Here is a 12732-nt window from a genome sequence, read left to right on the forward strand (position 1 = left end):
GCAATTACCCTCCGACAGTGCGGTGCTCCCTCAGTACTGACCCTCCGATAGTGTGGCGCTCCCTCAGCACTGACCCTCCGACAGTGCGGCGCTCCCTCAGCACTGACCCTCCGACAGTGCGGCTCTCCCTCAGTACTGACTCTCCGACAGTGCGGCGCTCCCTCAGCAATTACCCTCCGACAGTGCGGTGCTCCCTCAGTACTGACCCTCCGATAGTGTGGCGCTCCCTCAGCACTGACCCTCCGACAGTGCGGCTCTCCCTCAGCATTGACCCTCCGACAGTGCGGCTCTCCCTCAGTACTGACTCTCCGACAGTGCGGCGCTCCCTCAGCACTGACCCTCCGACAGTGCGGCTCTCCCTCAGTACTGACCCTCCGACAGCGCGGCGCTCCCTCAGCAATTACCCTCCGACAGTGCGGCGCTCCCTCAGCACTGATTCTCCGACAGTGTGGCGCTCCCTCAGCACTGACCCTCCGACAGTGCGGCGCTCCCTCAGCACTGACCCTCCGACAGTGCGGCGCTCCCTCAGCACTGACCCTCCGACAGTGCGGCGCTCCCTCAGCACTGACCCTCCGACAGTGCGGCGCTCCCTCAGCACTGACCCTCCGACAGTGCGGCGCTCCCTCAGCACTGACCCTCCGACAGTGCGGCGCTCCCTCAGCACTGACCCTCCGACAGTGCGGCGCTCCCTCAGTACTGACCCTCCGACAGTGCGGCGCTCCCTCGCTAGTTGGAAGGAGACCGCACTGAGGGCGAATGCAGTTTGTACTCACTGGCACGGTTTCTGACATGTTCTGAAACAGCCCAGGACGTCTGCGGAGAATTCTTTGGATAACCGATAGTAGCAATGTCCTGGAAGTGGAGGAGTGGGAATGGAGGGAAGGGGGCAACTCGGAATATTATTCAGATTAACACAACCGAGAATCTGCAGCCAGAAGCCACATCAGCCTCAGCAATAGGCTGGCGAACCTCCGGCCTACTCACCTGAGCCTTAGCTACAGGCCCCAGAGCCTGCGACCTACTCAACTCTGCCTTAGCTACAGGCCCCAGGACCTGTTGCCTATTCAAATCAGCCTTAGCTACAGGCCCCAGAGCCTGGAGCCTACTCATCTCAGCCTTAGCTACAGGCCCCAGAGCCTGCGGCCTACTCAATTCAGCCTTAGCTACAGGCCCCAAAGCCTGCGGCCTACTCAACTCAGCCTTAGCTACAGGCCCCAAAACCTGCAGCCTACTCGAATCAGCCTTCGTTACAGGCCCCAGGGCCTGCAGCCTAAATATCTCTGCCTTAGCTACAGGCCCCAGTGTCTGCAGCCTACTCAAATCAGCTTTAGTTACAGGCCCCAGAGCATGTGGCATACTCAAATCAGCCTTAGCTACAGGCCCCAGAGCCTGTGGCCTACTCAAAGCAGCTTAAGCCACAGGTCCTAGAACCTGTAGCCTACTCATAGCCTTAGCTACAGGCCCCAGAGCCTGCTTCCAACTCAACTCAGCCTTAGTTACAGGCCCTAGAGCCTGCGGTCTGCTCAAATCAGCCTTGGCTACAGGCCCCAGAGCCTGTGGCCTACTCAACTCAGCCTTAGAAACAGGCCCCAGAGCCAGTGTCAGTCCGTGACTTACCCCAGGCGGTGTGCTTGTTGTAGTTGCAGTACTCAGCCCCAGGGGGTCGTGGGTAGAAGTAGTAGGCACAGCCGCAGCGAGAGACCATGGTGATCTGGAAGCAGGATCGAACACAGGCCTAAAGAGAAGGGAGAGAGCCAGAGAGAGAAAAGAGTCAGAACTGGGGTGGAGGGATAGAGGGAGCAGCCCGGGTTAACGCAAGCCGAGAGGCCTCAACACCAGGCCCGAGAGCCTGAGGCCTACCTATGTCAGCCTGAACAACAGGCCAAGGGCTTGGGGCCTAAATGTCAACCCTTGCAACAGGTATAGAGTCTAAGACCTAGATACGTCAGCCTGTGCAACAGGCCTGAGACCCTAAGGCCTATAGATATTAAGCAACCGGCCACAAGCCTGAGGCATACAAGCGCACCCTTGAGCAAAGGCCCAAGAGCCTGAGGCCTCCAGGTGCCAACCTTAACAACAGGCCAGAGAGCCCGATGCCTACAATCATCAACCCTAGCAACAGGTCAAGAGCCTGAGGCCTATGATCATCAACTTGAGCAACAGGCCTGAGAACCTAAGGCCTATGTAGGTCAACCACAGCAACAGGCCAAGGGCCTCAGGCCTACAGTCATCAACCCTAACTACAGGCCAAGGGCCTCAGGCCTACAGTCATCAACCCTAACAACAGGCCAAGGGCCTCAGGCCTACAAGCATCAAAGTGAGCAACAGGCCTGAGAACCTGAGGAGTCCACACATCAGCCTCAGTAACAGGCCAGAGAGCCTGCAGCCCACAAGGATCGACAATGAAGGTGAGCTCCCTGCTGCTGCAGGCCGGCCCTGTCTTTGAGGGTCACTCCCCCTGCTGGCACCAAGCCTCCTCCAGCCCCGCATTACCTGCTGGGTGTAGTCAGACATGTAGAGGTTTGGCACCCCAATCTCGCTCCCGTCCTGCGTGCAGTCGCTGTAGTCACCTCCCAGGCGAATCACCTCCTCCTGCAGCAGAACACAGGATGGGCAGAGGCTGGGGTGACTAATCACACCGGGAGGATAGACTGGCGTCAAGAGCAGTGAAAGGGAGAGAGAGACAGACAGGAATAGAGAGAGACAGAGAGAGAGAGACAGAGAGAGAGTGAGAGAGACAGAGAGAGAGAGAAAGACAGAGGGAGAGAGAGAGAGAGAGACAGAGAGAGAGACAGAGAGAGAGAGACAGAGAGAGAGAGAGAGACAGAGAGAGGGAGTGAGGAAGAGAGAAAGACAGAGGGAGAGAGAGAGAGACAGAGAGAGAGACAGAGAGAGAGAGAGAGACAGACAGAGAGAGTCAGAGAGAGACAGAGAGAGACAGGGAGGGAGAGAAAGAGAGAGACAGAGAGAGGGAGTGAGGAAGAGAGAAAGACAGAGGGAGAGAGACAGAGAGAGAGAGACAGAGTCAGAGAGAGAGAGAGACAGACAGAGAGAGAGAGACAGAAAGAGTCAGAGAGAGAGAGAGACAGAGAGAGCAAGGGAGACAGGGAGAGGGAGAGACACAGAGTGAGAGGGAGAGAGACAGAGATAGAGGCAGAGAGAGAAGGGGGGAGAGGCAGAAAGGGACAGAAAGAGGGAGAGAGACAAAGAGAAACAGAGACAGATTAAGAGAGACAGAAAGACAGAGAGAGAGGGAGAGAGATAGAAAGACAGAGAGAGAGGGAGAGAGACAGAGAGAGGGAGAGAGAGAGAGGGAGAGAGACAGAAAGAGAGAGACGTAGAGGCAGAGAGAGAGACAGACAGAGAAGGAGACAGGAAGAGAAAGAGAGGGAGAGGAACAGAAACAGAGAGAGAAAGAGGAAGGGAGGAGAGTCAGAAAGAGAGAGGGGAGAGCGAGAAAGAGATACACAGAAAGAGAGAGGAGAGATTCAAAGAGAGAGAGAGGAGAGTTTCAAAGAGAGAGAGAGACAGAGAGAGAGAGAGGAGAGATTCAAAGAGAGAGAGAGGGAGAGTGGTCCCTCCCTCTTTCTCAGGTCTCTGTTACTGACCTTCCTCATGCTAATGGATGTTTCCACACCCGGTCGAATATCAAAGCCTCCGTCCTCCATGAATGGGGCTTTATTCGGCTCATGAACCATCACCCGAGCACCAGCATCAGTGGAGAGCAGGGGGATATAATCATTCTGCTGGGTCTTCACCAGCAGACACAGGCCTGGAGAAGAGATCACAGGCAAGACTGGCAGTGTAGAGGGCGCTTTACTCTGTATCTAACCCCGTGCTGTACCTGTCCTGGGAGTGTTTGATGGGGACGGTGTAGAGGGAGCTTTCCTCTGTATCTAACCCCGTGCTGTGCCTGTCCTGGGAGTGTTTGATGGGGACAGTGTAGAGGGAGCTTTACTCTGTATCTAACCCCGTGCTGTTACTGTCCTGGGAGTGTTTGATGTGGACGGTGTAGAGGGAGCTTTACTCTGTATCTAACCCCGTGCTGTTACTGTCCTGGGAGTGTTTGATGTGGACGGTGTGGAGGGAGCTTTACTCTGTATCTAACCCCGTGCTGTACCTGTCCTGGGAGTGTTTGATGGGGACGGTGTAGAGGGAGCTTTACTCTGTATCTAACCCCGTGCTGTACCTGTCCTGGGAGTGTTTGATGGGGACAGTATAGAGGGAGCTTTAATCTCTATCTAACCCCGTGCTGTACCTGTCCTGGGAATGTTTGATGGGGACAATGTGGAGGGAGCTTTACTCTGTATCTAACCCCGTGCTGTACCTGTCCTGGGAGTGTTTGTTGGGGACGGTGTAGAGGGAGCTTTACTCTGTATCTAACCCCGTGCTGTACTTCTCCTGGGAGTGTCTGATGGGGACGGTGTAGAGGGAGCTATACTCTTGATTTTGTCTCTCTTACCGTTATCTTTCCCAGCTTTTGAAGTCTGCCACTGGTAGCTGCTGTTAATGCCATTAAACGTGTAACAGTTGCCATAGATTGGATGATTAAATGTTGTATAGTTACTGAAATTAGAGGGAGTGAGTGAGATACAAAGAGGAATCAGACCCCCTTTCCTTCCCTCTCCCCCTCTCTCTCTCCCTCTCTCTCTGTCTCTCTCTCTCCGTCTCTCTCTCTCTCCGTCTCTCTCTCTCTCCGTCTCTCTCTCTCTCTGTCTCTCTCTCTCTCCGTCTCTCTCTCTCTGTCTCTCTCTCTGTGTCTCTCGTCTCTCTTTGTCTCTGTCTCTCTCTCTGTCTCTATCTCCCTGTCTCTCTCTCTCTGTCTCTGTCTCTCTCTGTCTCTCTCTCTGTCTCTCTGTCTCTCTCTCTCCCCCCCTCTCTCTCTGTCTCTCCCTCTGTCCCCCTCTCTCTCTCTCTCTGTCTCTCTCAGTCTCTCATCTCTCTCTGCCTCTCTTGTTCTAAGAATTTGGGTGTAGTTAAGTTGGTCGTGTTAAGTTATTCATTGTCGCAGATGGTTCATTAGTTACTGCTTTAACCTATTTACGTAGCACTCTGTTTCTCCACGCTTGCTTCTACACACGTCTCTGTCCAACCTGACAGTGACCCCTGTCGGGTCATGTGTTCCCTTCCATAATCGTGTTGGCGCTACTGCACTCAGTCCCACGTTGATCCTTTATATTCCACACCCTTATACTACACCTCCCCCTAAGTTTTTACTCCTCGTTTTTACAAGCTGTGTCAGTTTACCCCGCGGAGTTACACCATTGGTGCTTCCCCCATCTGCCCCCATCATGTCCGCTGAGTTCATAGGCTGAGGGGGTCTCGAGGCCACAGCACCCCTTCAGATCGTGGTCCACTCTGCTGTCGAGGGGTTAGGCCGGGGGTGGGGGGAGAGACTGCTTGTCTCTGACAGGGCAGGGAAACTTTCATTGAATCAGAGGCTGTTCTGACATCTGGCCGCCTTTTTTCTTTCCATGACATTGAGTCGCTCTCCGTCGAACCCCCCGCTTGTAGTGGCAGAAGAGGGGGTTGGGGGGTGCTGATTGAACCCCATTAATTAGGGGCCGGGTGGACTCTGGGGCTCGCCCCCTCTAAGGTGCCACTTTCCCTTCTTCCTCCCTGCCTTCACTCTTCCCGCCAGGGTGGGCAGGGGGGTTGGTGCAGGGGGACCGGGAGGCGACTTGGTCACGAGGTCACCTTTGCTTGTTTGGCCGCTGGGGCCATCAAGGGGTGCCCGGTCCCGGCTCGGCGCGGGCGGCACTGTCGCTGCCGGCTGGGCAGTCGCGGCGTCTGCTCCGTGGCCTCGGCGGGCCCAACCCGCACGGCGGTGGGTGGGCGGGGGAGGGGCGTAAAACCGTGTGAGGAGACGTCCCGTTGCGCGGTATTTCGCTCGGCGGTCGTACGAGGATGAAGCGGGCGATCGAGCGCATTGACGGCGCAGTTCGTGGGGCCCGTCGACCCCTGACGCTTGGAGGGGAGCGGGCGAAGTGTCCGGGCGCCATCTACATTTTTCTCTTGGAGCTACCTTGTGATTTCTTTTGTTGCTTGGAGGCCGACATGCTCCCTGGGTGCTCAGCGGGAGCGCTCGCCCATGGCTCCGGGATCATGCCTGGGACCGGAAATCGGACCCCTTCCGGCCCGTTCGAGTGGCGAGTCCGCCCCTCGTCGCCAGAGGCCCCTCGGCCCGCGCCTGACAACCTGGGCACCCTTTTCCGAGGCCTCAGATCCTCCTCCGCATGAAGCCCGTCTGGGAGCGCGCCCTCCGCCGCACCCACAATTATTCTACCCCTGACTAGCTCGGGTTTCAGCTCCGCCCTAATCGCCGTCTCCTGCGGCTCGTCGTTGAAGGGGGTCGACCAGTTCCCCTGGCTGCCGGACGGCGTTCCTTGCATTTAGCCCTTCTAGTTACTGCTGAGGTTAAAAGGAGCTTCGAATGATTTTAAAGCATTTTTTGCAGGGTATGTGCCACTTCCCTGTCGAGCTGTTATATCGTCGGCTGCAGGGCCCACCGAATATAGCAATGTGGTGACCTGTTCATCTTCTGTCCTGCTATCGGTCCAGACTTGAAGCAATCATGTATCCAAGGGGTCAATTTCTCCGAAAGTCCCCAATTTGCTTGTTGATCTGGGCCTCAGATGAGTCCAAATGGACTTGGGAGGGCAGATTTCTGATCCCTCATTAATATTTTCAGCTCGTGGAACCGTTCTGGAAATCCAAGATGGCGCCGCCGTACACACCTTCCCAAAGGGTTTTCCTGTGCTAGCCGGACTTGCGCTGTCCAGGAATTGTAAATTTGTTGCTCAACCCCCTCCCTCTCGGTATTGAAGCCACACTTCCACGCGATTGGGTGGATTCTCCCGCTGCAGCGAGGATTCCAAGTTCCGCCTTCAGCTTCCAAGCCTTTCTTTGGAGCATTTCTCTGGCAATTTCCACCTGCCCCTCTCTGCTTCTTGAGCTCTTCTTGATTTATTTTATTTTCCTTCAGGCTTCCAGGATTTTTGTTTTCCCTTAGGCGGGGCGGTGGTCTCGGCGAGGTTCTGAGTTGTCTGAATCGCTGCCACCATGTTGCACGGAGCTGGGTGACGTTGGGCGGGTTCGTTAAGGAATTCAGAGTCTTGGATGATTCAAGGGTCAGTATTTATGGATGACGAGAAACTGCACACAGAGGTACAGTATAGGTCCAGGCTGTGAGCTGTCTCCATGCTTGCTTCTACACACGTCTCGGTCTAACCCGGCACTGAGCCCCGGGTGCGAGTCATGTGTTCTCTTAGATCACTGTGTGGGCGGTACTGTGCACAGTCCCACATTAACCCTTTATGTGCCAGACACTTAACCTACATCTCCCTCTCTCTCTTTCTCTCTCTCTGTCTCTTTCTGTCTCTCTCTGTCTCTGTCTTGCTCTATCTCTTTCTCTGTTTCTGTCTGTCATGCAGCCTCTCTCCCTGTCTGTCTGTCTGTCTCTCTCCATCTCTAACTCTGTCTCTGTCTCTCTGTCTCACTCTTTCTCTGTCACTGTCTCTCTATCGCTATCTCTCTGTCTGTCTCTCTCTCTCTCTCCCTTGATCTCTGTCTGTCTGTCTGTCTGTCTCTCTCTCTCTGACTGTCTTTCCCTCCCTCTCCCTTTCTATCGCGCTCTCTGCCTCTCTCTCTGTCTCTCTCCCTGTCCATCTCACTCTGTCTCTCTGTCTGTCTCTCATTCTCACTCGCTCTCTCTCTGTTTCCCTCTCTCTTCCTGTCTCCCTCTCTCTCATTCTCTCACTCTCTCTGTCTCTTTGTATCTCTTACTCTGTTTCTCCCTCATCCTCTCTCTCTGTCTCTTTCTATGTCTCTCTATCGCTATCTCTCTATCTCTCTCTCACACACACTCTCTCTCTCTGCCTGTCTGTCTCTCTCTCTCTCGCTGATTGTCTTTCTCTCCCTCTCTCTTTCTATTGCTCTGTCTGTCTGTCTGTCTCTCCCTCTGTCTCTCTCCCTGTCTCCCTCACTCTCTCTCTCTGACTCTGTCTGTCTCTCATTATCTCTATCTCTCTCTCGCTATCTCTCTCTGCTTCTCTCTCATTCTCTCTCTGTCTGTCTCTCTCTGTGTCTCCCTCATTATTTCTATCTCTCTCTCTGTCTCTCTCTCATTCTCTCTCCATCTCTGTCTCTCTCTCTGTCTCTCTCTCATTATCTCTATCTCTCTCTCTATCTCTCTCTGTTTCTCTCTCATTCTCTCTCCGTCTCGGTCTCTCTCTGTGTCTCTCTCCCTCATTATTTCTATCTCTCTCTGTCTCTCTCTCTCTCTCTGTCTCTCTCTCTCTGTCTCACTCTCTCTCTCTGTCTCTCTCTCTCTCTGTCTCTCTCTCTCTCACTCCTCCTCTCTGACTCTCTCACCCTCACCCTCTCTTTCTCCCCCCCGCTCCCTCTCCCTCGCTAGTCCCCTCCCCCACCCCGACAGTGCCCCCTCGCTCACCTCTTCCCACACGACCAGCCGTTGAACTTGCAGTCAAAGATGAAGTCGGCGAAGTGAGCCTCGGCCAGGGGTCCCGGCACCCTGGGGACCCGGGCCATCACGTTGACGTAGTGGAAGGTGTACCACTCGCGCACCGCGTCCACCCCGGACGAGTGCCAGTTGTAGAAGCAGTCGCCTCCGGTCTCGTTACACTGGGGAGAGGGGGGGAAGGGGAACAGGATCAGAGCGAACCCGAAATCAGACCACCCGTCCGACGGGGTCAGAATTCAAACCGTCCCGACGCGCAGCCACCTCCAGGGGGAGGTAGAAACGAGGGGCAGGCGCCGGCCCACCCAGTCGAATAGCCGGTGAAAATTTCACCCAAGCTGTCAGATCGGACGGAGCGGGCGCCACCCGCCCGATGGGGTCAGAATTTGAATCGTCCCGACGCGCAGCCACCTCCAGGGGGAGGTAGAAACGAGGGGCAGGCGCCGGCCCACCCAGTCGAATAGCCGGTGAAAATTTCACCCAAGCTGTCAGATCGGACGGAGCGGGCGCCACCCGCCCGACGGGTCAGAATTCGAATCGTCCCGACGCGCAGCCACCTCCAGGGGGAGGTAGAAACGAGGGGCAGGCGCCGGCCCACCCAGTCGAATAGCCGGTGAAAATTTCACCCAAGCTGGCGACGCTTCATACCAGCTCCTCTGACAGAACATCATATCCCCACCCACCGGCTCCCAGCCCCCACCGATCTCCTCAAAACCAACCGGGGCACCCGCGCAGTCCGGCCCCCCTCACCCCCCCCCGTGACTCACCAGCTCGAAGCCGATCTTCCAGGAGCTGTTCCTGCTCAGGGGCGGGTTGTGCAGCCAGGCCCCGCGGCTGCTGGCGTTGGTCGCCGGGGCGCGCCGGGGGCTGATCTCGAGCGCCGGGCCGCGCCGCCTGCCCAGGTCGATCAGCCGCAGCCCCAGCCGGGGCGGGAAGGCGTCCCGCCGCCGGGGGGAGGGGGCGGGGGGAGGGCCGGACCCTGGGGAGGGGCGCTTGTAGCCGTAGAGGGCGTAGAGGGCCTCCTCGGTCAACTGGTCCAGCTCATGCAGGTCGTTCCGAACAGCCTTGTATCTGGAATTAAAGGAAAACTCGGGTCAGAGAGGAGGGAGATTTACTCTCTATCTAACCCCGTGCTGTACCTGTCCTGGGAGTGTTTGATGGGGACGGTGTAGAGGGAGCTTTACTCTGTATCTAACCCCGTGCTGTACCTGTCCTGGGAGTGTTTGATGGGGACAGTGTAGAGGGAGATTTACTCTGTATCTAACCCCGTGCTGTACCTGTCCTGGGAGTGTTTGATGGGGACAGTGTAGAGGGAGCTTTACTCTGTATCTAACCCCGTGCTGTACCTGTCCTGGGAGTGTTTGATGGGGACAGTGTAGAGGGAGCTTTACTCTGTATCTAACCCTGTGCTGTACCTGTCCTGGGAGTGTTTGATGGGGACAGTGTAGAGGGAGCTTTACTCTGTATCTAACCCCGTGCTGTGCCTGTCCTGGGAGTGTTTGATGGAGAGGGTGTAGAGGGAGCTTTACTCTGTATCTAACCCTGTGCTGTACCTGTCCTGGGAGTGTTTGATGGGGACAGTGTAGAGGGAGCTTTACTCTGTATCTAACCCCGTGCTGTGCCTGTCCTGGGAGTGTTTGATGGAGAGGGTGTAGAGGGAGCTTTACTCTGTATCTAACCCTGTGCTGTACCTGTCCTGGGAGTGTTTGATGGGGACAGTGTAGAGGGAGCTTTACTCTGTATCTAACCCCGTGCTGTACCTGTCCTGGGAGTGTTTGATGGGGACGGTGTAGAGGGAGAGTTACCTGTAGGGGTTGAGTGTACAGATGGTGACTGCCGGGAATTTCAGTGTCCTGGTGTCCACGCTCAGTTGGATGCTCACTGGGAACTGTCAGTACTGCTGGAAGATGATTCCGAATTGCCAGTACATTACTCCCACGCTGAGGGCCAGCACCGCTGCCCAGAAGCTCGTCTTCATCCGATTGCGTTCGGAGCAGATGAGTCTCACAGCTCCGTGCACGGTCGTGTTGCTGCAGAAGAAGAGCAGGAGCTCCCGGTAGGTGCGAGGGAACTCAAACCAGCCCTCGCCACCCTCCTCCTCGCCTGCCTCCTGTTTGTCCGTCATTCCGGCAATCTGTAAAAGGGCAGAGAGGGAGAGAGAGTTAGACAGAGGGCGAGAGAGAGAGACAGAGAGACAGAGAGAGAGAGAGAGAGACACACAGAGAGAGAGAGAGAGACAGAGAGAGAGAGTTAGAGACAGAGGCAGAGACAGGGAGAGACAGAGAGAGAGAGAGAGAGGCAGAGACAGAGAGAGAGAGAGACAGAGAGAGAGAGTTAGAGAGAGAGAGAGGCAGAGAGGGAGAGACAGAGAGAGGGAGAGACAGAGAGAGAGTCGGAGAGAGAGTCGGAGAGAGAGAGAGAGAGACACAGAGAGAGAGACAGGGAGAGACAGATGGACGGAGAGAGACAGAGAGAGAGAGTTAGAGAGAGACAGAGTGAGAGAGAGAGATAGAAAGAAACTGAGAGAGATTGAAAGTGACAGAGAGCGAGAGTTAGAGAGAGAGAGCGTCTGAGAGAGAAAGAGAGAGAGAGACAGAGAGTGAGAGTGACAGAGAGAGAGAGACAGAGGCAGAGACAGAGAGAGAGAGAGACAGAGAGAGAGAGAGACAGACAGAAAGAGAGACAGAGTGAGAGGGAGGGAGAAAGAGAGAGACAGGGAGAGAGAAACAGCGAGAGGGAGGGATATTCAAAGTGACAGTGAGTGAGAGAGAGAGAGAGGGAGTGACAGAGAGAGATAGAGAGAGAAAGAGAGAAATAGTGAGATAGAGAGACAGGCAAAGAGAAAGAGGGAGACAGAGAGAGAGAGAGTTAGAGAGAGAGACAGAGAGTGAGTTACAGAGAGTGAGTTAAGGAGAGAGTTAGAGAGAGAGACAGAGAGAGAGAGACAGGGAGAGAGACAGAGACAAAGGCAGAGACAGGGAGAGACAGAGAGAGAGAGACAGAGAGAGAGAGACAGAGAGAGAGAGACAGAGAGAGAGAGACAGAGAGAGAGAGAGAGAGAGAGAGAGACAGAGAGAGAGAGAGAGACAGAGAGAGAGAGTTAGAGACAGAGGCAGAGACAGGGAGAGAGAGAGAGAGTTAGAGAGAGAGAGAGAGACAGAGAGAGAGGCAGAGACAGGGAGAGAGACAGAGAGAGAGAGAGAGAGAGAGGCAGATACAGAGAGAGAGAGAGACAGAGAGAGAGAGGCAGAGAGAGAGTTAGGGAGAGAGAGTTAGGGAGAGAGGGAGAGACAGAGAGAGGGAGAGACAGAGAGAGAGTCGGAGAGAGAGTCGGAGAGAGAGTCGGAGAGAGAGAGAGAGACACAGAGAGAGAGACAGGGAGAGACAGATAGACGGAGAGAGACAGAGAGAGAGAGTTAGAGAGAGACAGAGTGAGAGAGAGAGATAGAAAGAAACTGAGAGAGAGAGATTGAAAGTGACAGAGAGCGAGAGTTAGAGAGAGAGAGCGTCTGAGAGAGAAAGAGAGAGAGACAGAGAGTGAGAGTGACAGAGAGAGAGAGACAGAGGCAGAGACAGAGAGAGAGAGGGACAGAGAGAGAGAGAGACAGACAGAAAGAGAGACAGAGTGAGAGGGAGGGAGAAAGAGAGAGACAGGGAGAGAGAAACAGCGAGAGGGAGGGATATTCAAAGTGACAGTGAGTGAGAGAGAGAGAGAGAGGGAGTGACAGAGAGAGAGATAGAGAGAGAAATAGTGAGATAGAGAGACAGGCAAAGAGAAAGAGGGAGACAGAGAGAGAGAGAGTTAGAGAGAGAGACAGAGAGTGAGTTACAGAGAGTGAGTTAAGGAGAGAGTTAGAGAGAGAGACAGAGAGAGAGAGACAGGGAGAGAGACAGAGACAAAGGCAGAGACAGGGAGAGACAGAGAGAAAGAGACAGAGAGAGAGACAGAGAGAGAGAGACAGAGAGAGAGAGAGACAGGAAGAGAGAGTTAGAGAGAGACAGAGGCAGAGACAGGGAGAGACAGAGAGAGAGTTAGAGAGAGAGAGAGAGACAGACAGACAGACAGAGAGAGACAGGGAGAGAGAGTTAGAGAGAGAGAGAGTTAGAGAGAGAGAGAGTTAGAGAGAGAGAGGGAGAGACAGAGAGAGAGTCGGAGAGAGAGAGAGAAAGAGAGAGGGACAGCGAGAGACGGAGAGACAGATGGACGGAGAGGGAGACAGAGAGAGAGAGTTAGAGAGAGACAGAGAGAGAGA

The 12732-nt window shown here is 54.9% G+C and overlaps 1 protein-coding gene across 1 annotated transcript in view; it reads right to left on the bottom strand.

Moving 5' to 3' along the window:
• The window catches only part of LOC144678248 (epithelial sodium channel subunit alpha-like), a 13417-nt gene extending 2807 nt beyond the window's left edge, over positions 1-10610 (bottom strand). Inside the window, 8 exon segments of the mRNA XM_078538101.1 lie at positions 774-852; positions 1618-1735; positions 2494-2592; positions 3609-3772; positions 4463-4566; positions 8453-8643; positions 9247-9550; positions 10285-10610. Coding sequence (XP_078394227.1) covers positions 774-852; positions 1618-1735; positions 2494-2592; positions 3609-3772; positions 4463-4566; positions 8453-8643; positions 9247-9550; positions 10285-10604 — 1379 coding nt within the window. The 5' untranslated portion in view covers positions 10605-10610.
• Positions 10611-12732: the final 2122 nt, after the last annotated feature.

The sequence above is a fragment of the Cetorhinus maximus genome, unplaced genomic scaffold (assembly GCF_964194155.1).
Source record: "Cetorhinus maximus unplaced genomic scaffold, sCetMax3.hap1.1 HAP1_SCAFFOLD_3877, whole genome shotgun sequence".
Classification (NCBI taxonomy): domain Eukaryota; kingdom Metazoa; phylum Chordata; class Chondrichthyes; order Lamniformes; family Cetorhinidae; genus Cetorhinus; species Cetorhinus maximus.